At 43.1% G+C, this 26,633-nt stretch overlaps 1 protein-coding gene across 2 annotated transcripts in view; it reads left to right on the forward strand.

Moving 5' to 3' along the window:
* The window catches only part of WBP1L (WW domain binding protein 1 like), a 59,101-nt gene extending 34,067 nt beyond the window's left edge, over positions 1-25,034 (forward strand). Inside the window, exons 1-4 of one of the 2 annotated variants that reach the window (XM_075841075.1) lie at positions 12,307-12,408; positions 18,637-18,739; positions 20,523-20,684; positions 22,795-25,034. In XM_075841075.1, coding sequence (XP_075697190.1) covers positions 12,382-12,408; positions 18,637-18,739; positions 20,523-20,684; positions 22,795-23,510 — 1,008 coding nt within the window. In that variant the 5' untranslated portion in view covers positions 12,307-12,381 and the 3' untranslated portion in view covers positions 23,511-25,034. Of the gene's footprint in view, positions 1-12,306; positions 12,409-18,636; positions 18,740-20,522; positions 20,685-22,794 lie in introns of those variants that run through there. The other variant, XM_075841074.1, reaches the window with a different exon arrangement.
* The last annotated feature ends 1,599 nt before the right edge of the window (positions 25,035-26,633 follow it).

Consider the following 26,633-nt stretch of genomic DNA (forward strand, 5'->3'; position numbering starts at 1 on the left):
ACACAAGGAGATGGGTGCTATAATGCAGATAACAGCAGTGCTTTTTATTTAGAAAAACTATCTATTTTCACCACATTAGGAGCGATTTTTAGCTTTATGCTAATTCGTTTCTTAATGCCCAAGTGGGCGTGTTTTTACTTTAGACCAAGTGGGCGTTGTACAGAGGAGTGTATGACGCTGACCAATCGGCGACCAATCAGAGTCATACACTTCTCTCCATTCATTTAGACAGCGCATAGTGACACTGCATTATTCACTATGTGCTGTCTTATACTTACATATTAACGTTACTGAAGTGTTTAGACAGTGAATAGACATTCCTTCCAGACAGGACGGAATGTCTATTCACAATCCCTGCACTTCGTTAACGTTACGTAAACTGAGCGCCACTTAGGGTGTATATTCACACGGCAGTATCCGATATGGCTGAAATTACAGAGCTGTTTTCAGGAGAAAACCGCTCCGGAATTTCAGCCGTAACGGCATGTGCAGGCGTTTTTCGCAGCGCCCATTACGGACGTAATTGGAGCTGTTTTTCCATGGAGTCAATGGAAAACGGCTCCAATTACGTCTCAAGAAGTGACATGCACTTCTTTGACGCGGGCGTCTTTTTTTACGTAAAAAAAAAAATATCGGCATAGTACATAGTAAAACCCATTCAAATGAATGGGCAGATGTGTGCCGACGCTTTGGAGCCGTATTTTCGGAAGTAATTCGAGGCTAAAATGCCCGAATTACGTCCGTAAATAGGGTGTGTGAACTCAGCCTTACACCGCTCACGCTCCTGCCTTCACTAATTTAAAAGGTGTTGGTCGGCCGTAGCTGGGGGACCGGGACCCAGGAGTATACTGCAAGGAAGGTCTGGGCATTTTACTGACAGCCAAGGGCTCTATGATGGGGGAATAATCCACCCCATAGAACCCTCACATTACTATAATATAAGAATAGAGGGATGCAGGGGAGGGGCGGTCGGAACGTCTGACTTACTGCAGAAGGCTCTATAGGGGGGAGTATTCTGCGACCCCCCCCCCCTTTAGAGCAGTCATGACGGATGCTCAGAACCCCCCTAACCTTTCAGTATAGTAACTGAGGGCTCAATGGGGGGGGGATATCCCCCCCCCTATATAGCCCTCTGCTGTCAGTAAAACGCCCAAACCCCCCCTTGCAGTATACTCCCGGCCCCCCAGCGTCGGCTGACCCCTTTTTAAATTAGCAGGTGCAGGATCGAGCTGTTACCGATCACATCTAAGTTCACTTAACCTAACTTAGATGTGATCGATAATAGGTGACCTAATGGATTCAGGTCTCTGCACTAGATGCAGCTGCTCTGTATACAGGATACAAAGCAGCTGTATCTCAAAAAGTACAAATCATTTTCAATAAAAAGAAATTAAAACTTGCACCAATCACATTCGTGTGTGTGTGTGTGTGTATATATATATATATAAGAATAAGTTTTTAAAGGTGTACATAGCCTTTAAACTGTAACTAAACTTTTATCATGTCATACTGACATGTCAGAAGTTTTCATTGGTGGGGGACCAAGCAAAACGAAGCAGCTGAAGCGCTCGTGTGAGCGCTCAGCTGCTTCGTGTCTGTTCGGCTATTTCCGGAAATAAATGTATCGGTGTACGGACTCAATACAAAGTCTATGAGCCCGTACACAGTACATTTATTTCCGGAGCGTTCACACGAGTGCTTCAGCTGCTTCGTTCTAGCGATTGGTGGGTGTCTCCGTGCTCGGAACCCCACCAATCCAAACTTCTGACATATCACTATGACATGTCAGAGGTTTCTCGAACGTTTAGCTACACTTAAGCTTTTTTTCAATAAAATGGTTAAAGTGGATTGTGTGGAAGAGTTATTTCAATAAAACTTTTTTTTATGTCTCTGTTTTTGAATACTTCATTACCGCCTTAGTAATGGCTGCTGTCTGATTGAGAGCGTCCATTACTAAGAAGGGGCTTAGTGTTAGCCAGTAAAAAGGCTAGCACTAACCCCTATTATTACCCCGCTACCCACCACCACCAGGTGTGCCGGGAAGAGCTGGGTACGATCCAGTACCCAACCATCTGAAGTGAAGGGTACTGGGGTGGCCGCAGGCTGGTACTATAAGGCTAGGAAGGGCCAAAAACCATGGCCCTTCCCACCCTGGTGATGCTAGGCTGCTGCTGCTTTATTGTATCTGGCTGGTTATGAAAAATGGAGGGGATCTCACATTTTTTTTTCAATTTATTTTAAAAAAATGACGTGTGGTTCCCCCTATTTTTCATAACCAGCCAGATACAATAAAGCAGCTGCAGCCTCGTATCACAAGGGTGGGAAGGGCCACGTTTTTTGGCCCTTCCCTGCCTGATAATACCAGCCAGCGGTCGCCCCGCTGCCTAACCGTCATTTCAGATCTTCAGGTACTGAATCGTACTCAAGTCTTCCCGGTATCCCTGGCGGCAGTGGGAACCGGGGTAATAATAGGGGTTAGCATTAGCCAGTAACAAGGCTATCACTAACCCCCAGCCTTAGTAATTGAACACTGTCAATCAGACAGCAGCCATTACTAAGGCCATAATAAAGTATTAAAAAAAACAGACATAAAAATTATTTTTTATTTAAATCAAAACTCCTGATGCAACCCTCTTTCACAATTTTTTTTTTAACGTATTCCAATGAATCTACGACGTAGTCCAACCGGTCCAGCGGAACCTACCAAAAAAAAGTTAGCAGTATAAAATTAAAAAAAACTTAAATTTGCCACAATAGAAACCCCTGCTCCTCCGTTTGCTCTTGTAAGCCTGAGGCCTGCAAGAGAGCGGGAGCTTGCTGATGACGTCAACTGCCCGGCACGATGACGTCACTGCATCATGCCGTCCACGCCGGGCCACTGAACTCCGTTAAAAATCATAAGTCAATTAGGTAATAAAAAGGGGGCATAGAAGATGTTAAACCATTTTCAGTGATAATGCTGCGTTGTTGATCTATGATACTAAAGTAATACAGTAAGAAGAATTCTTTAAATCTTTTCTATACCTCGAACAGCACTTTACAAATAAACAAATGTTTTCCTATTTTTTTTTTTTTTATATATTGCGTGTTTGTTGTGTAAAGCGAATAATGAGAAAACTCGGATAGATTGGGGGAGGGGGAGGGGCGTCTTTTTATAGTTCGCCTCGGGCAACAGAGGGGCTAGGTTCACCCCTGACAGCCACATATGGCTCCACTTATCTGAATGTTTGGGATACCTGTTTTTCAAAATTACTGGTGGGGGGGGGGGGGGGGCGGGGACATTCGGGCAGAGATGGTGTTGTATTAAAAAAAACAAAAAAACATTTGGCACTCATTTTGGAGGTTCAGCACGGATTTAAGAGTTGACGGGGCTCCTCAAGAAGCACTGCCGTCACGGGATTGCAGAATTCGTACTCTACATGGGTATTTTAACCCTTCGTGGGAATCTTTTATAGACCTACTTATTTATAGTAACCCTGTCTCATGACAGCGGACCTTTTTTAATGCAACTTTAAAAACCCAGTAATCGACATCTTTTGTGATCTGGTCTCTCGTGATTTTCACGGAATATTTAACCATCCGTTACTTGCTATGTATTTGGGGATTGTTTGGCCGTCTTAATGCATTCCTGAGATTTAGCTGTGGAAAATGCACATGTAATGCAGAAAGTTGTTTGTGGAATGATACATTGGTTATACGTGTTAAACTCTCACCAACCTTTCTAATCCAGTCAGCTATTTTGTTTTTCCAGTCTCCTACCATGTTATTTAGGAATGCAATAATACTTTTTAGATTCTTTTCTATAAAAGCATGCCCAAATCTAGCATTGCGGAAGCGTGTCAGGACTAGTATGCTATTATGGAAAGAAATGTATACTTGACCTTTTGTGTGCATACAGGCTGCTTTATTTTGTTGCCTTGCTTAATATGTGACTTTTTTTGCATTATGTAACACAGAAAATTTCAAGTTCTATTCACATGACAGGGTCCGAGTGCCGGCCGTCTTGGTCCGTTTTTCTCACCCATTCCGGGCCATGTTTCCGTTTTTAACGGCCGATTTTCACCTGTTTTGCATCAATATTTTTTACCTGTCCATTTTAAAAACGGATGAATTTCATGTGTACGTTTTTTGCCACACACTGCCACCTGTAGATACTGCCACACAGCCTCCCATGTAGGTAATGCCACACAGCACCATTTTACATAGCACCCCCCATAGATGGCACCCCTACCTTTCTGTAGATAGCGCCACTGTAGGGGAACGTTTCAGGAGAAGTCCCTGACTTCAATGTCCATACATGGACAGTGAAGTCAGGGACTTCTCCTGGCTGGAGCGGAAACACCTGCAACAACGCCAGGGATTCTGCTTCAGAAGTCCCTGACGTCACTGTGTCCATGTATGGAAAGTGAAGTCAGGGACTTCTCCTGGAGCGGAATCCCCAATCCCTGGCCACAGCGTTGCCGAAGCTGTGGCCAGGGATTGGGGTTTCCGCTCCCAGGGGGACAAAAAAAATACCCTCCTCCTCACATGCATTTCGCACTGTGAGGAGGAGAGATCAAGCGACGGAAGACACGGCCGTCACTCGGAACACATTCAAGTGATGGCAGTGTGTTACCCGGCCCCATAGACTTCTATGGGGGCCGGGAGAACGGCCGAAAATAGGGCATGTTCCATTTTTTGACGGCCCAGTTTCCCGGGCCGTCAAAAGATCAGTCGTGGGAATATCCCCATTTGGGGTCCATTGTTCCTACTGCGGCCGTGTGATGGCAGTCTTTTGAATGGCCGTCACACGGCCAGGAAACCCTGTCGTGTGAACAGGGCCTAAGGCTGAGTTTACACTGGGTGGACACGCTGCGTAAAAGCACACTGTGAATCTGTAAACATTGGTGCAGATTTTCACACGGAATGTCTGCTGAGGAAAACTGCAGCACTTAGTCAGCCTGCTAGCAGGCCGGCCTCCTGGGATGTCGTTTCATCCCAGGAGACTGCTGCAGCCTGTGATTGGCTGCAGTGGTCACCTGAGATGAAACCTCAACCCAGGAGGCCGGCCTGGAGGAAGAAATAGACTCCTGGGTAAGTATGATTTCTTTTTATTTTTTTCTGAGTTGCATTTTTTGCAGCGGGTTTGCAGCGTTTACGCCGCAAAAATGCAACAACTGCTATTTGTTGCGGGTTTTACCTGCTCAATGAATTCAATGGGGAATACCCACAACAAATAAATAAGCAGCGTTTACACAAATACAATTGACATGCGGAATAATAATCCGGACCGCAGGTCAATTTCTGAGCGTTTTTCGTAACTAATTCCGTTGCGGATAATCCACAGTATTTATGCAACGTGTGAACTGACCCAAAGAGCAGCCTGTAATAGATACATCATATACTAATATTGTACCAGGCTCGTTGGCACGCTCCATGTTGAAACCTACCAATAGTTAGGCCCCTTGCACACAACCATAATTTTGATCTGCAATTATGGATCCGTAATTGCGGATCAACATACGGATCCATTCATTTCTATGGCCCATGGACACCATCCCAAGGAACAAACAAGGTAGCATAAACCAAAAGATGGTGGCTTGACAATGCCTACAATGGGAAGGTGAAACATTGCCTGTATGTTGGGTGATTACATTTTTGGATTTTTCTACTACATTGGAGTGCTTCCTCCTCTTTTGGATTGTGGACACCATCCCATATATTTATGGGAAGGTGTCCGGGCCTTAGAAATGACCCGCAAAAAATAGTACGTGTCGTATGTATTTTTTATTTTGCGGACTCTGCTCCTATACTTTATAATGGAAGCACGTCCTGCAAATGCGGATGACAGTCTGCGGCCGTCCCTACCCGTAATCACGGACCATGCACACTGCTACGGTTGTGTGCAGGGCCAGCGTCGGCATCGGGCAAGTGTCGGGGCCCACTTGGCCGCCAGTTGCTGACGCTGCCGTCGGTAAGGCATCACTGTCCATATATGGACAGTGATTTAAGAAGGAGAGGAGTCCCTGGCAGAGGGCTAGCGGCTCTGCTCCGGGACTCCGTCTCTGGGAAAGCCCCTGACATTGCTGTCCATATATGGACCGTGAATATGGACAGCGATGCCAGGACCAGAGCAGCATCCCAACCTCGCTCCAGCATTCACTGTGCCGTGAGCAGCTCGGCACAGGCAGGCCCAATGTAGTGACGTCAGTACATCGCGCCTGTCTGTGACGAGTTACTCACAAGACAGTGCAGAGGAGGAGAAGGATCCTCCACACGTACATATAGGGGGCATTATACTAGGTATGGGAGGGGGGGTCCTATTGAAGCTGCTGAGGGGGCATTATACTGTATGTGGCAGCTATGGAGGGCATTATACTGTATGGGGGCATTATACTGTATGCGGCAGCTATGGGGGGCATTATACTGTATGGGGCAGCTATGGGGGGCATTATACTGTATGCTGCAGCTATGGGGGGCATTATACTGTATGGTGAAGCTATTTGAGGCATTATATGGTATGAGGCAGCTGTGGGGGGCATTCTACTGTATGGTGCAGCTATGAGGGGCATTATACGGTATGGTGCAGCTATGGGGGGCATTATACGGTATGGTGCAGCTATGGGGGGCATTATACTGTATGGTGCAGCTATGGGGGGCATTATACGGTATGGTGCAGCTATGGGGGGCATTATACTGTAGGATGCAGCTATGGGGGGCATTATACGGTATGGGGCAGCTATGGGGGGCATTATACGGTATGGGGCAGCTATGGGGGGCATTATACGGTATGGGGCAGCTATGGGGGGCATTATACGGTATGGGGCAGCTATGGGGGGCATTATACGGTATGGGGCAGCTATGGGGAGCATTATACGGTATGGGGCAGCTATGGGGGGTATTATACGGTATGGGGCAGCTATGGGGGCATTATAATGTATGGCGCAGCTATGGGGGGCATTATACGCTATGGCGCAGCTATGGGGGGCATTATACGGTATGGGGCATCTATGGGGGCATTATACGCTATGGCGCAGCTATGGGGGGCATTATACGCTATGGCGCAGCTATGGGGGGCATTATACGGTATGGGGCATCTATGGGGGGCATTATACGGTATGGGGGCATTATACTGTATGGGGCAGCTATGGGGGCATTATAATGTATGGGGCAGCTATGGGGGCATTATAATGTATGGGGCAGCTATGGGGGGCATTATACTGTATGCTGCAGCTATGGGGGGCATTATACGGTATTGGGCAGCTATGTGGGGCATTATACTGTGGTGGTCAGCTACTGGGGCATTATACTTTTGTGGGGGGCAGCTATGGGAAGCATTATACTCTGGTGGACAGCTATGGAGGGCATTATACTGTGTGGGGGGCAGCTATGGGGGGTCATTATACTGTGGGGGTACTCATGGGGTCTGTCGGGCAAGGCAGCTGGGCATATCGTGTGCAGGGGTCTGGTGGTGTTGGGTAGGGGGGCCTAAGCTGAATTCTTGCACCAGGGTCCATGAGCCTTTAGCTACGCCACTCCCAGGCAGAGTGCTAGTAGTGCTCTGCCCGGGACTATGGATCTGGGGTTGCTCCTGACAACACTGTCCATATATAGACCGTGACGTCAGGAGCTGTGTGGCACTACCTGGGAGGGGGGGGGCTGTGTGGCACGATCTACAGAGGGCACTAAATGTATTGGGGTACAAACTGGGGGCCTAAGTTTTATATGGGGGAGTAAACCGGGCCTAACTTCTATATGGAGGCACAAAGTGACGGTTTTTGGCATTTTACTGCCGCCGTGAGTTTCCCCGCAAAGGGGCCCACTAAGTCTGTGTCGCCCAAGGGCCGACATAAACCTGGAGCCGGCCCTGGTCTTGTGCATGAGATCTTAGCAAGTGTGGGGTGGCAATGTGAGACTTCTTGTAACTTTAATGCAGAAATAAGAGCCTTACTTTTATTTTCAGCGACAAGTTGTGATTGCACTAAAGAGAATGTGTCATCAGACGGGTCCCATTAAAACAAAAAGATGTCCTAGTAAAATACTAAGGAATTGCCCTTACTGTCCTATCAGGGGCACATATCTCATATATAAATGATCCCTATCAGCCATTCCGGCTCTGCAGTAGCTCATGTCACACTTAGGCCCCCTGCACACACAGCTGATTTACCGTCTGGATTTGCAGGTGTAAAATCTGCAGTGGAGGACTGGTGCAGGTGAGTGGATGAGAAATAAAAATACTCCACATGCTGTTGAACATTTTCCGCTCTGAAATCAGAACATGATGCAGAAGGTGTCAAAACGTGCAGATTTTGCTGAATCTCTGGAATCATGCTGAAAATCCACTCTGCAGATCCTGGCCATTTAACCATTTAGATTCCATTGTCAAAAGCAACTGCAGCATCTAAGCCATTAGTGGTTGCAGCCCGCTACTTCGGCCCAATCCCCCCCCCCCTGCAATGGTTGCCATGGCAGCCTCGGTGCCCCATGAAGGCCTCCAGGTCTGCCATCTTTTCTGCTTCCATTAAGCCCTGCCAGATCCAGTGCTTAATAGGGGCCGATAAATAGCACACTATACCGCAATACATAAGTATTGTAGTGTGTTGTACCAGCAATCAAACTATCGCATGTTCAAATCCCCTAGGGCAGGGGTCAGCAGCCTGCGGCACTGGTGCCACAGCTGGCACAAGGGACATGGTTTTCTGGCACACTTCCCTCTTGCAGTGTCTAGTGCCATTGTGTGCTTGGCGGCACTGAACACCAGATGACCGTACGGCGCTTCATTATGCGCTTGGCAGCGCTGATCATCAGATGAGAGAGCAGTGTGTGTTTTGCTGCTGAATACTGCAAGCGCACAATGCAGCACCACTTTCTCTCCTGTGATCAGCGCTGCAAGGACGTAGTTAAGCGACCTCTCAACTAAAAAAGTTAGCAAAAGTTGTCTTCTCACCCTCTTATGTGCACCCCCCCCCCCCCCCTCCGAGCTGGTGTTCAGTAGTTGCAGGCTCTCCTGTGTGCTCCCCCTCCGAGCTGGTGTTCAGTAGCCTCATATGCACCAAAGATGCATCATCTTTTCAAAGAAAGTCAGGGACAAGGGTCACACTGAAATGCAAGTTTAATTAAGTTTGGTTTATGTCGTAAATGTCCACACTATTCAAATGTCATGTTATTTATCGGTGGATAAATGCTGAAGGGGAAAAAAATCACAATGCTAGAATTGCAGTTTGGTTTTTTGGTCCCTTTTCTTCCCCAAAAACTTGAACAAAATGTACCCCAAAATAGTACCAATATAAGCTACAGCTCGCCCCGCAAAGAACAAGCCAACACACTGCTCCATTGACGGTAAAGTAAGTTATAGGTCTCATTATATGGCGAAAAGAAAAAAAAAATTTTTTTTTACTAATAGCTTTTTATTTATAAAAGTAGTAAATCATGAAAAAAAAAAATACAGACATCAATCTGGTATCGCCGTAATCTTATTGACCCGCAAAATAAAGATCAGGCCCCATGCGCACATCTGTAGTATTCGTCTGTAATTGTGGTCCGTAGTTACGGACCCATTCATTTTCATTGACCACGGATACCCTCCCGTATATTTATGGGAAGGTGTCCGGGCTGTAGGAAGCCGCCGCAAAAGATGGGCCCTGTATTTTTTGCTTTTTACGGACCGTGCTCCTATACTTTGTATGGGAGCACGGGTCAAAACTGCGGGTGCTGTCGCGGGCCTTCCCACAATCACGGGTGGTGATTACGAGCACGGCCGAGTGCATGAGGCCTTACATGCTTTGGCAAACTAAGACTAAAAAAAAGTGCTTAAAAAAAATTAAGTCTAATAAAATAAATAAACATCTATATAGTATTGCCGCAATCATAACTGCTTGAACATTAACGCTACATTCACCCGAGTAGATTTACGCGTGTAAAAATACGCGCGTAAATCTGTCTGTGTGCTTTGCGAGTGGCATGTGTTTCACGCACTCGCAAGCACTTCTTTATTTTAATTTTTTTTCTTCAATGCAATTGCGTGTGAAACGGACAACGCACAGATTTTTTTCACGCACTCATTGACTTCATTGGCCGGTGAAAACGCACCACTATAGGACGTGCTCCGAGTTTCATGCAAAGGACACGCACTGCGTGAAAACTCACACTTGTGTGAATAGCCCCACTGAAATCAATGGGGCATGTGCGGTGCGTTGTTTCAATGCACAGCACACGGACGAGATTCACGCTAGTGTGAATGTGCCCTAAGGAGTTTCATTACATTTTTTTTTTTTTTCTGTCAGATCTAATACATTGGTACTATTTCCCAATGTTTACCTCTGATAGAAGCCTCCAAAATATGCCACAGTACCGGCAAAAACAAAGCCTCAAATAGTCCTCAAAATAAGGTAAAAGTTAAATTCCTGCGCTCAGTAAAAAGGGTTTGTTCCTTAAGGCTGGGTACCGAAGTAGTGTTAACGCTGCGGAAATTCCGTGGAATTTACAGTAGCAGCAAAGCAGAAAATAAACGTTAAGAAATTGACCTGCGATGCGGAATTTAATTGCTGCATTTTTGTTTTTTCTATTGCCAATTGTTGCGACTTTTGCGGCGTATCCACAGCGATTACACCACAAAAATCGCAACAACGGAAACATTTAAAAAAAAAAGCATACTTACCCAGAACTTGCCCTCTTTCCTCCTGCAGTCCGGCCACCTGGGATGACGTTGCATCCTATGTGACCACTGCAGCCAATCACAGGCTGCAGCGGTGGTCACGTGGGATGATACGTCATCCCAGGAGGCCAGCCTGGATGACGTCCGAGGCCGGCCTCCTAGGATGACGTTACATCCCATGTGACTGCTGCTGCAGTGGTCACATAGGCTGCAGCGTCATCCAGGGAAGCCGGACCAGACTGCAATGGAGGGATGCGTCGCCATAACTGCCTACAAAAGTATGAACGGTTTCTAACGCTGCTTTCTGCAGCGGAAATTCCGTCTGAAAAAAACGCACCCCGACAATCCAGGTCGGATACGCTGCATGGTTTTTACACAGAGTATCCGTCCCTTAGGAACCCAGCCTAAGGGTTTAAGATGCACACGATGCGTATTATGTGCAGATTTGGCGTGCAGATTTTTCTACGTTTAATCCGCTGCGTAATACATAACCAGCGAAAAAAATTAGATTTCAAGTAATCTCATCTACGCGTTGCAGAATGTTTCCGCATGTTGACCTGTCTTGCAAATTTTAAAATCCGGAGCATGCCAAATTATCTTGTTTCCATCTCAGAATTCTATTCAAGTTTGCAACAAAAATGCACTCAAATATGCAGCATGAAATCTGCACTTGTTTTCGCATCAAAATGTAAATTTTTTTTTCAAGATTAAGGCCTTATTCACACGAGTGTATTTCACGTCAGTGTTACGCGCGTTAGAACAACGGACGTCACACGGACCTATGCAAGTCAATGGGGCCATTCAGACGTTGTGTTCTTCATGTAGCGTGTGTCCACTGCGTGAAACTCACTACATGTCCTATACTTGTGCGTTTTTTGCGCATCACGCACCCATTGAAGTCAATGGGTGCGTGAAAATCACGGACAGCACACGGACGCACATCCGTGTGCTGTGCGTGATTCACACAACAGTTGCTAAAGAAATTAGGAGAAGAAGAAAAACACCTTCAGTTTATTTTGCTGACGTAATAAACGCGTGACATACGGATGACATACGCGTGTAAAAAAACACAGACACGCACTGTACACGAATGTCACACGGAAATGCAACGCAAGAAAAACGCTGCATTTTTTACGCACGCAAAATGGACACGTCCGTGTAAATAAAGCCTAAGGGTAAAGACACTGCGTAAACACTACGGATTTTCCGCAACCGATTTCATTCTGTAAAATCTGCAGCGTGTTACAGTAGAAGCAGGAGCAGAGTGAATGAGATTTAAAGAAATCTCATACACACTGCGGGGAAAAAAAGTAACGAAAAAGCGTTCATAAATTGATTTGCGGTGCATTTTTAAAAAAATACGCTGTGGAAAAGCGTCTCATTTGTTGTGGGTTTTCTTTTTTTGGTTCAACGGGAGGTGGGGGGGCTATATGTGGGGTGTGGCACTGTCTACGTACGTACGTGCGTGCCACCATTCTCAGCGCTGGTTTTGAAACTGTTAATGAACAGCTGTTTTGGACTTTGAAGTGATGTCATTTCCAGCTTGGCAGCTGTCTTGGATTTGTCAGGCTAGGGAGGGGAGTGCAGCCTGTGCATACTACGTCCCGGGACCCTGTTTACTTAATAGTGCCTGCCAGTAAAGGCCTTGTTTAAATACGACTGCGGCGCGACTGCCCAGTACACGAGGAAACATTGCTCCTAGAGTTCTTTGTCCGATCACACACTGTCGTGGAGAATGAGACTGCAGGATGCCTTTTCTTCTAGGCCTGAGACAGGTAAGACTTGTGATCACGGAAAAAGAGTCGGTCACCCTGCGGCCTTGGATTGGAATTTAAACTTTAGGGATATTTGCGCTATCCTAGGTCAACACAGACATGAGCAAGCGGTTTGTTTTTTTGGTTACCCTGTGATATGGAGGCTGTCTGTAGACCCTTATCTTAATACAGGAACGTAAATTAATCTTTCTTCGTGACAGGCTTTTTTTTTTTTTTTTTTTTAGCAATAGTAATACAATCCATAGGTCTGACTGGATTACAAATGCTTGTCTCCATATATAATTTATTATCTTGCAAAATCAACTGTTGCTCTTATTATTATTATTGGCGTCTTTTTTTTTTTTTTTTTTTTTACTTGCCCTTATATGACCTGAGCCTGCCAACATGTTAAAGGGCCACTAATCCTAAAGCGAATCAGACGATCTGTTTATATCATCCGTCGCCCTTTTATGTATGTACATTTTTCTGTGGGTTCTCAGATCTGGAGATGCAGAACAATTGATAAGAAACCCAAAATGGCATCTTCAGGCTGGAATCACACATTTTTTGGTGCAGTTTAGGACAGGATTACACTCGCAGTCTTTGGTGTGTTTTTTGGGTTAGTGTTTTGAGCCAAAGGAATGTATAAAGAAAAAACTTTTGTTTGGCTCGGAAAAAAAAAATTGTGTGTGCGCGTGTGAAGCCAGGAGTGGATCCAAACGTCTGGAAAAGTGGAAGTCCTTCATTTCTACTTCCCTCTTCTTTTTGACTCTACACCATGCTTTAGCATAAAAAGAACGGCACCATAAACTGCATGTGTGATTGCAGCCTAAGGAAGCCCCTCACGGCTGAATATTTGTCAATCAGTCTGATAATTGGGCTATGTAAGGGGCACCAAGGAACCCTTTTAATGCCCTCGTTATTGATCAAAAGATGTATGACATCTTGTACAATGTTTCAGTAAAGGTGTATGGATACAGTGCAATTTCGCCGTGTTTTATTTTTAGGGTGGGGGTTTCCCGCAGAGCCAAACATTGGACCGGAAAAACACATGCATTTTAGCGCAACTTTCACCGGTTTCTGTGCTAACAGCATGACCGATACAAAAATGCATACATTTTTACTGCGTTTTTTTGGGTGCGAAGCCATAACGCATTAACAACTAACTTGTTGCTGTATCTGTTTCGTTTGAGCAACACCTTTTTTCTATTTATTTTTAGGTGAATTCTCATGGTGGGGAGGGAGGGGGGGGGGGGTAGTGTGGCAGAGAGATGTTATTTGCAGCAGTTTTTCCATGATTGTGGTAATTATTTAAGAATACCGCAATAGTGGTAAGATCATGGCAAAAAATGAGTGTGGTAAGATCATGGTAATGATGCGGTTGCAGCCTAAAGCTCCACTATACAGGTGTCAATTCGCCCCCAGTCTGATCAGCATTACAATGTTTTTCACATATATTGCAATATTTCCGTAACAATTTTGAATGTTTTAACATTGAAAATTAGTTCTGTTTATTTTCACCAATCTTTTATGACTGTCTAACCTGACGACAAACCCGTGGTCCACTTTTGCAAGACAAAATTGCCTCCTAAAGCTAGATTCACATAAACGTGTCCGGTTTTTGCGTCCGCAAAAAACACACTTTTCCTGTGTTGCAGCTCTGTGTGCGGTCCGTGTTGCATCCGTTTTTTGTCAGTGGTGGTGCACATTTATTTATTTATTTTCTCAGCCCTTAGCAACGGTTGCGTGAAACACAGACACGCCTGTGTGCTGTCCAAGATTTTCATGCACCTATAGACTTCAAAGGGCGCGTGGTCCGCAAAAACGGACCCGATGCGTGAAAATCACACGTGTGAATAGCTCCATTGAATTGCATAGGTCCATATGTTGTAGCTTTTTTTTTTTAACGGACGACACACGGACGTATACAAAGTTCATCTGAATAAGGCCTAAATGTTGCACAATTTCCAATCCACACCAATGTCACACCCCTTTTGACAACTCAAAAATATATTTGCTGTAACCGGCTTAAAGAAATATCTTTATGCCCGTTATAAGGGTATGATACAGGTTGTTTAAGTAACCTACATCATTCTAGGCACAAATTTGTCCAGAGATATATACTTTATTATTCCATAAATATTGATACCCCCCCCCCCCCCAAAAAAAACAACAAATATACATATAAAAATTAAAACCTAATTTAAAAAAATATTCCTCTAAGGCCATCAATGATTTGCCAGCGTAACCATATAGAGTATTAGGATCGTATAATCTGCAACAGGCTTGCAATAGTGCAGGGAGAGCGTATAATCAACCTCAATCCCAAATCCCCAAGTAAAGCCCACAGCCTATACAGTGGTAGGCCTATGGTAATGTATATACAAAATCACAAGAGGCATCGTATTGATGGAAATATTTCAAATACCTGTGGCTTGCATGATGGCTGTCAACTGTCTCAGAGGATGAACACCGACGCGCGTTTCGCACCCTTCGTCAGGAGCGCCTAGGGGATTGAGGTTGATTATACGCTCTCCCTGCACTATTGCAAGCCTGTTGCAGATTATATGATTGTAATACTCTATATGGTTATGCTGGCACATGGTTGATGGCTTTAGAGGAATATTTGAAATTATGTTTTCACTTTTGTATGTACATTTGTTGTTTTTTTGGGGGGGGGGGGTTATACATATTTATGGAATAATAAAGTATATATTTTTAGGCCAATTTGTGTCTAGAATGATTTTGATACACAAATTGTGTTTTGAGACCTATATATAGGTTTATGTAATGATACAACTTGATAGATTTGTTTCCGTTATATTCTATTATACTGCAGTATATATAGGTTTACTGTCGTTTGCATTATGTCTTGCGTAGATACCAATGCCCGAAAGGTACTATAGGTGCTTATTTAAGTGACCTAACCCACTGTTTGCTGTGCGTTCGAGGCCAAATTTTTATCTGAAATGGTTTGTTTTGTGTTTTTTTTAATTTTTTTTCAAAATGATTTTAATAGAACAATGGCAGGAAAGAGTTAAATAACCTTAGGAAACACCGTTTTGGGTTACCCTGAAAGACCTTGCCCTGTGCTCAGCAGCTACTATCTAAATAAGAAAGTAAATAATTTTACAGGCTATGGCCTGAAAGGGGAACAGTAGCGAATCACTCTGCTGGTTCCCAATCGGGAATAGGAGCCCTGCCAAGTATTTGTCCCGAACCTTCTCTGAACTGCACATTTAGCACAGCAATCCTTTCCAGTCCTCCTTTCAGACACACACGTTCTTCAGTATAAAGTTCCTTAGGCTATAATATCTCAGCAGGCCGCCTTGTTTATTTGCTTGTTTCCATTTACCTAATGGCTTCTAGTTCTTGAACAAAAAAATATTACAATTCTATACAAAGTGCTCCGTGGCGCATATAACAAACCTACAGGTCAGTGGCTTCTCAGCTTATTCCTTGTTTATGAAAAGCAAACTGAAAATTTTGACCACCAATGCATTAGTAGCATTCTTCTTTTTAATTGTTTTTGGTTTAGCAACCTATATATTATTTACACGTCCATATATTTCTTGCCAAAAAACTGGAGAAAAAGAAATATACAGATGTAACGCAGACCAACAATACAGCCGTGTGACTGCGTCTTCAGACCTCATGCAGACTTGCCACCTCTGCGCTATATTGTAGTTGGGATCAGAGGCTGACCGCCATTGACCAGGGAACGTTATTCTCCAGGAGTTCATTGACGTCTATGATTATCAGATGTCTGCCGTACAGAGAAACTGTTTTCTAAGATTTTTCTACCCAAAAATACCAGCCAGGTTTTGTGTGTAACTACACGCGCCAGTTTTATTGTGTTTTTTGCTGCAATTTTGTGCACATCGTAGCAAAAAAGCCACAAAACCAGCCTGTGTAAGTACACCCTACCCTACTCCACTCCACTAAAGGTCTGGGGGTCTCCGAAAGGCAACTCACTGTTACCAAGTCACCATTTTATTCCAACCTCTTCTTGACTCGGGTCTGTGCAGGCAGATGGTCATGTGTTCGTGTTCGCCTGCTGAATGTGAGAGTCTCTGGCTCTCTGCTGCCCTGCTTACTTAAATTTTCCACCGGCGCCAATCTCAAACTTGACCTTGTACTGACACTGCTGATGTTTAAGGAGAAGTATCAAATCTCTAAATAGGAAGTAACATGTCTGTGCACGAACTGTCTAATTATGCAATAGTAAGCGCTTCACCGGCCACCAAGTGTTAATGCCGGATAGGTCGGTGGGTTTACCGGCCTGTTGGCAACCCTAGGTTTATCGGACAGCCACCGAGATCCAGTAACTCTTTCTGCTGCCCCTAAACCCCACATTAAGAAGGTACATTAGATGGACATTTTTCATTTTATACTCCTCAAAGACCACTATTGAGATGGAGAGGACATTTGTCGTATGTATGAATCGGTTGACCACAGAGTGTTTTTCTTGTCACTGGGGTGTGTTCCTACGCACTCTAAAGGTGCCCGTTCACAGTAGATGAAAGTAGGCCTGATTTTTGGCGACACCGACTGACCTATCTAATGTGTAAGGGGATGTCTCGAGCCTCACCCTCAAATGGCAGAGATAAGCTGCTGTCAGAAGTGTCTGGCAGCGGCTTATACCCCTCTCCTCATTGAAACCACAGGCTAAGTGTGCATGTGGGGGTGTCGCGAAGAGCGGCTATCTAAAGTGTATGGGCACCTTGGCACTGTTAAGTCAACCCTATGTCCCAGGAGGTGGCAGGTATGTGGGACTACCACTAAATTATTACAAAGTCCATTGATCAATTTTATAGCCCCCTAGGACGTGTGTGTGTGTGTGTGTGTGTGTGTGTGTGTGTGTGTGTATATGTATGTATATATATTATTTATGCTAGCCATAAAACAGTCATGGTAATCTAAACCTGTTCGAGGCCAGTCACAAATTTGTAGCTGCGTTGGCTTGTAGAATTTGCCAGCCCTGTTGTACTTTGATGCTGTTGTCTCTTTCTTTCAAAAAGTCTACTTTTAGTTAATATTTATGAACCGTAATCTCGAGGTCGATACCAACCTGGCATCTGAAAGAAAGGGATAATCGACCGTACAGTGTCTGTGGGGCTCCTAATTCAGCATTCTCTTACTTACCTTGCAGCAGGTTCATAGGTATATTTATGTAATCACTGCTGATTTTGTGTGGGTGCCAACAGTGTTTTTCAGGGTGTGTAGTCCCTAGGGCATGGGAACATCATAACAGGTTTTAGGGCCTATGACCCACCTCCACCTGACCCAATTCTAAAGAATCCGATAATTTTCCACCAGTCTGCCATAGAATTTACAGACCATTGGATGCCAGATTAAAAAAATGTTAGTGTATTTTAAGAAATTAGGTACCCTCTTCAGAGTCCCAAGGAAAAGAGATTATTATTGCCTACCAAGCCCCATGTAAACAGGCCAGAAAACGCCAATAGTATTTTCCAGATTAGAAGTTCGCTCCTGTGGACCCAGTATACATGAATCCTTCACTTCCATCATTATAGTGCAGATTTTCTTTATTTGATATTATTTTGTGTAGTGCTGTTTTCCTACTCCTTTCTTTTTTTTTTTCTCTTGGTTGTCAAATTATGTCCGTAGGGAACTTTTTCATTTTCCACTTGACGCACTTCAGTCTGAGTTGGTTACGACATTGGAAAACTCTGATGTTTACTCTAAGAATTATTGTTAGATAATGTGTGGGATTTTTATTTGTTTTCATTTTTGTACCCCCTTCCCCTGGGACCAATAGGCTTTGTCATCAGTTGAAAAGCATACGCAGCCCTATCACTAGAGATATTGAAGCCAGCCTGTATGACTAACTCATTGTAGCAAAAATGTTTGTCGACGCTAGCATCTCTGGAATGGTTGGGGTGCAGGAGTAGGGTCCCAAAGCCAGTATGCGAAGTTGTGTGTTTACAAATACATAGTGTTCCCAATAAAGAGCTAAAGATCTGTATACAAAATCTGTGTGGCTAAATTCTTGTACTGCAACTTGCTTGAAAAACGTGTTGTTTTTTTTGTTTTTTTTTTTTAAATTAAACCCATATCGAGAAAATATCAATCCGTACAGCATGCAATACGGAGCTCAATTTTCATATGCAAGTGTCCTAAGTAAAAAAGTTTACTTATATGTTCTTTTGCAGAGTATTATAAAGTTTATTTTCTATGCATAAATTAAATTGGTGTTTTTGTTTGTTTTTTTTTTTTTTCTTATAGGATAAGGAAACCTGCATTGGAGTCAATAATCAGAGTTACATATGTGAAACGGGTCACTGCTGTGGACAATCTCAATGTTGCAACTACTACTATGAGCTATGGTGTAAGTCTTAATTTTTTTTATTTTATAAATTGTCCAATATTTGTATCATCCACATTCATTAATCGACCGTTTCACCATGTTTCAGGAACGTGTCTGTCTTTCTCGTTCTAATCGCTAATTCCAGTTTAAAGGAATTGTATTGTGTACAGGGAGAGATCATGTATTATGTGTTTGTGTCCCACTTGCGTTCATGCTATCCTCCTGTTTCTGGGCAGACTATAACATGATTGAAGGAGAGTTGGGGCACTCCCTCCGTGCCTCCGTCTGTGGTGGGTGTACAAAGTATTTGATGCTTAGACCTAGTAAACAAGACCGGACAGTTCTAGACTTCCCGTATGATCAGCACACTGCTGCAACCAACTATAAACATGTTTTCTGGAATAATATATTATTCCTCTGAAGTTATCAGCAGGACTAAAAATGACATTGATGTGGCCGGGGATTAAAGAATATGATATGCCAGCAGGTGGATGTCCGAGTATAAAAGTAGATGCTGTGCTTCATGTGGAAGAATTTCCATCAACCCCCACAAGGAATATTTGACTGTAAGGACCTATAGTAGATTATTGGTGAAATGTCAATCTGTACTTGAGCTCATTTAGTGCTAGCCCCGAGCATGCCACAGGCTATTTACTGAAGTATTATCTTCATGCTGCCAGGTCTGGTAGTGTTCAACCTTTTTGTGTTATGAATTTGTTTTCGTTCGAATCTGCAGCTTTCCATTTGTAATCTTTGGTGCTAATTTAAAACAAAGTTGTTGTGTTTTTTTTTTGGGACAAAAAGTGATGGCCTATCATATGATCAATGGGGGTCAACCTGCAGGACCCCAACTGATTAGCACCTAGCAGACTGTATGGGAGCAAACCGGCTCCTTCATTGTTTACACAGGCACAGCGTGGTATATATGCGTGTGGCTATGCCTTATACTGCGGCTCGTTCACTTAAATGGGATGGAGCTGTAGCCAATATGGAGACCCTATGCTTGTGACCATCATAAAGGAGCTGGAGCCTCATAATTCTGCTGATCAGTGGGGTTGCGGGTGTCTGACCCCCATGGATCCGACATTGACGGCCTAACCCATGACTCCCGATTTGGCCATGTAGCTAGCTTCCATACGAAAAGTTGATCTGTTGGCTTTCTTGGTCCATGTTGGGTGCAGTCTTGTAAATTTGTTCATTCCAAGTGACAGATCTGCATCCCGTCAATAGAAGGCCAGACCAGTCCACAGATCGAGGCAGAGATTGATTGGCGATTTGGACTACAACCTTCTCAGACGACAATGAATGATAAGCCATTCAGAAAACAACTTTTGGTTGTCCAGAATCTCTAATATATCCGCAGCTTTGCTGTTGGGCAAAATTTAGGTAGGGTTCACAACCCACTTTCCCCTTTTAAAAATACAACCTCCTAGGGAAAATTTCCTAGCCATCCAAATGCCCTATTAATATGAAGGGTGTATATGTCTTTCCAGTGATGTCTGGGACTCCAAGCCCCTTCAATCTATATCCAGGTAACTCGTCTGTACATGCTGCTGTGCCTGGAATTGCAGCTCAGCCCCTTCATACTGTTTATCGTGGGGGGTCATGTGGGGTTGGACCCCCAGTGTTTACACATTGGTCTATTAAATAGGATGGGCCATCAATATTTTTTCCCTCGAAGACCCCTTTGTAGAACTTGACATTAACCCTTATCACCTAAATAAAAATAGGCTCGACTTTTTGTTTTCCTATATCAGGACTTTATCACTTGAGGTAATTGATTTACGTTTCTGTTCTTCCTCAGGGTTTTGGCTGGTGTGGACGATAATCATAATACTCAGCTGTTGCTGTGTGTGCCATCATCGGCGAGCTAAGCACAGGCTTCAAGCACAGCAACGGCAGCATGAGATCAACCTCATAGCTTATCGTGAAGCTCACAGCTACTCTTCGGTGCCATTTTACTTCCGTAAGTAATTCTATTTACTTTATGCATTTGCTTTAGCTTGGTATGCTTATGAGCTCTTGACCATTACAAACTTTTAAGACTGAACTCTATCTCACAGCTTTGTCTTGGAGGGTTTTGACTGTGTTAGGCCTAGTGCAGGTCCAGAGGAGGCCGGTGCATGACACACAGAATTAGTGTATCACGCACCACCCCTTAAGGCCCTGCACTAGGCATACGGGCCTGTTCACATCAGCGTTTTGCGTACTGTTGAGGGGCTCCATCTCAGCTTTCCGTCGGGGGATACCCTCAACAGAAAGGCAAACGTAAGCCTTAGCTTCCATTTGCATCACCATTGATCTCAATGGTGACGTATACTTTGCTAATGGTTTCCGTTTGTCACCATTGTGAAACGGTTCCATTTTTTTGTCGACTGCTCTATAGATTCCATAAAAAAAACCTGAACCCTTTCACAATGGTGACTTTCGGAAACCATTGGCAAACTATCCGTAGCAAAGTATCAGTCCCCATTGAGATCAATGGTGATGCAAACGGACGCTAAGGTTTCAGTTTGCCTTTCCATTGAGGGGTTTCCCCCGATGGAAAGCTCAGACAGAACTCCTCAACGGAAAGCAACGCTGATGTGAACCCAGCCTAACACCATGTTCGCTTTGACTGAGTGATCCTTCATACTATGGCACTAATATTGAAGTAAACTGAACCGGATTGTGACCTTGCTGATGTATCCCTTGCCTAAATTTCACGAGGTGCGCCAACATGGTCAGAAGATATTTTGTGGAAATAAAACCCATTCAATGACAGCGCACAAGTGATTTCCATTGGTGCAGAATTTTGCGGAGTAGGGTCGTTACCTTCTGAAATGTGTTCATATAAGTAGACTGCTAAAATAACTGGAGTGAAACAGATGCAAAACATTGCCTATAAATGCTCCTGGTGGTCCAACCTAGCTCTGCTGGTAAAGCGTGCAGCAGTAAATTCAATAAAATTGTACAACATATACAAAGTATTTTGGGAGAATGACTGACTCGGGAAACACCTTTTTGAAGAAGAAGAAGAAGAAGAATACTTATCAGTGGAAGGGATAGACATCTGCAAAAAAAACACAACTCAAAAAGTCAATATCTGGAACAAACCGCAGCACACATTCTTGAAATAATAAAGCAAATTGAGCCTTTTATTTCACCATAACATAGCAACGTTTCGACCCAAGCATTTTGTCTTTTTCAAGCAACTAAAACTTAGCGCATTTAATTGCTTTAGAAAGACCCATGCTTTGTTCGAAACGTCGCTATGTTATGGTGAAGTAAAAGGCTCAATTTGCTTTATTTCAAGAACTTGTGCTGCATTTTTCCAGACTATTCCGTTGCGTTGGAGTGGCTATAACTTGACACCGCCTTGAACCTTATATTGCATATTACAAAAACTTCCCTAACCTATGGTACTGGGATTTATTATGTGCTGCTGATCTTTCATTTTCTTCAACTCAAAAAGTCAGCTGCCAGTAGTGCCTTTATTGGCTCATTAGCTACCTGGTTTCTGAGGTTTGTCCAGTTCTGATGTCTCGCAAATATAAGATGTACCAAAGATTTCTGTGGCTGTATGGAAAGCACAAGGTTCTTTTAAAGCTGAAATTCACTTTTGTAATAAACACTCTAGCTTCCTCTGAACCTCTTTAACATAAGGTTCTCCTTTTTTGACTAATGCCATAACTTATTCTTACATCAAGATAGGAAGAGTATACCGGTGTGATGTATAGAGGTCAGTGGGACTTCTCCATTGTCGGCAAAGTACATGAAACCTCTTTTGAAAAAGCTTATAAAATTGCAGTGACAAATGGATCTCTGGCTGGGTGGTCTTCTCAAAGAAGATGGCCTAGAATATCTATCACCGAAATCTGGTCTAGGTCAAGAGTGGTCTTCTCACAATGGTGGTCTTTTAAAGAGGTTTTACTGTATTGACTATTATATTGGATGTTATTGAGTATTGTGGTTACCTGCATTGTTTTGGCCCCTAGAGATCCGACTGAACCTTACATTGAAAATAAACTCTTGGCATTAGAAACGTGTTTCTGGTGTACCGTTTAGATAACCACTGGTTTCTTTTCTTTCCATAGGATTTTTGCCAAATTATCTGCTACCTCCTTATGAAGAAGTGGTGAACAGACCACCTACTCCACCTCCACCATACACTGTTTTACACCAACAATGTGTTGCAGCATGTTCGACTTCAGGAACCGCTGATGCTGTACGAAACACCCAGAACAGCCAAAGCCAAACAAGTTCTCCGGCTGCAGCAAGTTGTAGTAGCACAAGACCACCCAGCATTGTGGACGGTGAACCTTCTACAACATGTCTGGAAAGGGTAGCAAACAAGCCAAATGGCCATGATGATAACGATCCTGCATGTGGTGCAGAGTTAGATGAGATAGATGATCAAGTGTCCTTTTTAGACAAGGATTCTAAAGAACTCTTGAAGGACTTCAGCTCTGACAACTTTGATCAGAGTGGTTTCTTTGATGGCAAAGACAAGACTCCTGGAAGGCATCGGAGGTTCACTGGTGACTCAGGAATTGAAGTTTGTCTGTGCAATAGAGGCCATCATGATGACTTTAGAGAACTTGATGGCTTAATTGATGACACAGGAGAAAACTTCTGTGACACTTGCAATTCTTGTGATGCTCATCCCAATGGAGACGTAGAAGAAGGGATTTATGATCATTGTGATAGTAATGACCATCCGCCTTTGCCACGTCAGCCTTTGAGCTTGCTAAATACAATTAATGAACAAGATTCTCCAAATTCTCATAACAGTAGCAGTTCCCGTGGCTAAAACTATGCTTTAAGACAGAAAAATATGAATAAGTGACTATTCCACCTGTTTGTTTTTTGGGTTTTTTATTTTTTTTTCATTGTCCTCTACATTAAAAGACTTGGAAATGATCTACCAAAGCAGAAGTAAGGAAATGTGCCCGGTGCTTTACTAATGCCTTTTTTTTCTTTTTCCGATGGGGCTTTGGTAATCATAATTTTGGTGACGGAAGACTAGGACAATAGGAGTAGAAGCTGGAGCTTGGAGTACAGGTGGAAGCTTCAGTATGAGAAATGTCTGGATTTTAATGTAATCATATTAGATAAGCAAAAGTTTATCTCCAGGTTCCATTGCTCGTAATACAGGTTATTCGAAGAAGAAATCAACACAATGATTCATTGGATTTTAGAGCAACCGATTACACAATGCAAATGGAGCTCCGTAAACTGGAAGAATTGTGGCTAGGACAGAAGGAGGGTCTGGGGTATTTGCCAGTATTGTGATGAAATTATGTTAACAAATATAAAAATCGGAGGCACTATGGGTACATCAGTGTTTCATTGCAAACAAGTAACCCCAATTGAATATTTTCCATGAAGAGTTGACCTCTTACATATTGGAATTCCATATATACGTTTCACCTAAAGTAGGTGATGTTTAGTTATAGTAGAAAATGGGTCATTTTCTAGCCTTAAATATAAGCTCATATCCCCATTTTGTCCTAACGAGAAACAAAGTTAAAAGTTTTGGTTTTCTTGAATAGATGTAATAATAAAAAATGAAATAAAAAATAGCAGCTGGTCTGCTCAGAACCTACTACCATACTACCTACTACCATGTATTGGTGGTCTCTGTAGCGCACATAGATTATTGCATGGTTTAGAAGTCCCAATGATGATCTAGTACTGGTTCTTGCATAGAGTGGACTTGGCTGATGACCAGCCCGGGTATAAAACCAGCTCTCCGTCCATTGTCCAATATGAGCACAGCAACGTTTTTTTGGAGCCGTATTTTCTCTTATGTAAAAACCGATGCAATTTTTACATTGACCACTAAAGTAAAAAAAGGAAAAATGCTTTGTGTGGTCAAAAAGTGATTATTCTTATGGGAATGCATGCCTAGGTGAGTATGTATTCCATGCTGTAAGGTTAAGATGTTACGGATACATTTTGTAGACATATTTTTTTTTTGAACATTCCCTTCCATTCCAGAGGAGATGGGAATTTAGAAAGTGTACTAGAGGGTCTAAACGCATTAAGATTGTCACGTTCTACACATGTTACTGTTGACCGACACCATTAGGAAGGTTGAATGTTACAATTTGCCTCATGAAAAGTGCAAGTTTGTTTTTGTTTTTTTCTATTTTGAGCAACGTCTGCTGTCTGCTTAGAGAAAATTATATAATTTTACATAATTTTTTAAACAAATGTGCACTTCTGATATTTGCATTAAATATCTGTGGCAACATGGATTGACATTGACAACTTTCTTGCACTGGATTTCGTCATTTTGTTGGACAATAAAATGAAACTTTTGAGATTAAAATTCTGCATTGTATTTTGTGTTGCTGTGTGCTCGCTGTGAATTCTTCTCTCTGACTGCCATGGGTGGAAAGGCATATGAGAGAAGTAATTTTTAAGCCTTATTTACATACACTGGAAAATCTAATGAAAAAATGTTTTTGTAAAAGGCACAATAGTGGGGTAGGGCCTATAAATCTAAAAAACCAAGTGTATATTTTCATGTTGCATAATTTGCAAAAGGCTTTTAAACACAAAACCTGTAATAAGCAGTATAGCACTTTATACATAGCAGGGGGTCCCATATTCAGGAACTTTTGCCGTTGTCGACATTGGCAAATAGGCTAAGATATGCCGTAACAAGCAATATAGACAGCCAGCTGCTTCTTTAATGGACCCGCGGCTGTCGATCCATGGTATGTGCATGCTATGGATGCCCATCCTGTCACAGGAATGTCCTGTGATTCAATCAAGACAGTGCCGCATATCTGCTGCCTTGTATGCTGCAATCGGCTTTGATCAATGCATCATTTATTTGTACCCCAAAAAATATTTTAATACCACTTATTTTCCCCTTAAATCCATGCACTGCAGCACTCTCCTGTCTAGGTGTGACCTACAACTTAGGGTGACCTATAACCCTACTCATCCTGAGAACCTAGGTTCAAGAAAATAATACTAGAGCTACAGTGAACCGACACAATTAGGCAGGAGGAAAGAGGGGCAGGAGGGCTTAGCGGGTCAGTGGAAAGCCGCATGATGACCCCTATGGGCAGTGTAATGGCGGCCATTAGTGGTCATCTTCCAGAACTTACACAAAAGTACTTTTCTGATACCAGTACACTGATGCTGGATTCTTCGAGCCCCCTGGGTGTCTATACTCGTGTCATGGGTAAACAAAAATTTGAATGTACAAAGTGAGTTCTAGTTTTCCAGGAAAGTACAATAGTTACTGTATACTGTGCCACAATCTGACGGCATGTACAAGGCATCTGTTCATTCCTTGGAAAGTGATAACCTGTATTGGGTAAATCAGTGACAGTTGCCTTTTGTTCTGGTACAATGTTCTCTACTGTGCTGTTCATATAGAGGACAAGGCCCGAGATCGGGAATTCCAGAAATTTCTCTAAGTAGACGTATATATCTAGATATTTCCTGCAGTGTACAGCGAGGAAGCTTAACACCGATTACCCATGCAAGGAACAGAAGAACATACTTTCTCATTATGTTTCATGACCGTGAATGATTCAAGCATATACAAGATAAAAGCGTGTAAGTCTCTGTTCACACATCCGTTAGTTCTCTTTCTGTCAGGCATCCGTTGCTTTTTGATGGTCTGAATAGTTTTAGCAAACTGCAGTAATGTATACAGCAAAAAAATACTGACTGGCGGAAACACGACTGATCCATTATAAGTCCTATGGAGGGAAAAAAACAATCCATCATGACGGAGCATAACAAGCTATCTTTATTTTAATTGCTCCTGTAACATCTGTTGAGCCTTTTTTTTTTTTTTTTTTTTTATAATATATATTTAAATCTTCTCTAAAAACTTCACTTGAAGGGTGAGTTCACACGTAGTGTAAATGCTGTGGATTTTCTGAACCTGATTTCATTGCTGAAA

This window comes from Rhinoderma darwinii, chromosome 11, assembly GCF_050947455.1.
Source record: "Rhinoderma darwinii isolate aRhiDar2 chromosome 11, aRhiDar2.hap1, whole genome shotgun sequence".
NCBI classification, from domain to species: Eukaryota; Metazoa; Chordata; class Amphibia; order Anura; family Rhinodermatidae; genus Rhinoderma; species Rhinoderma darwinii.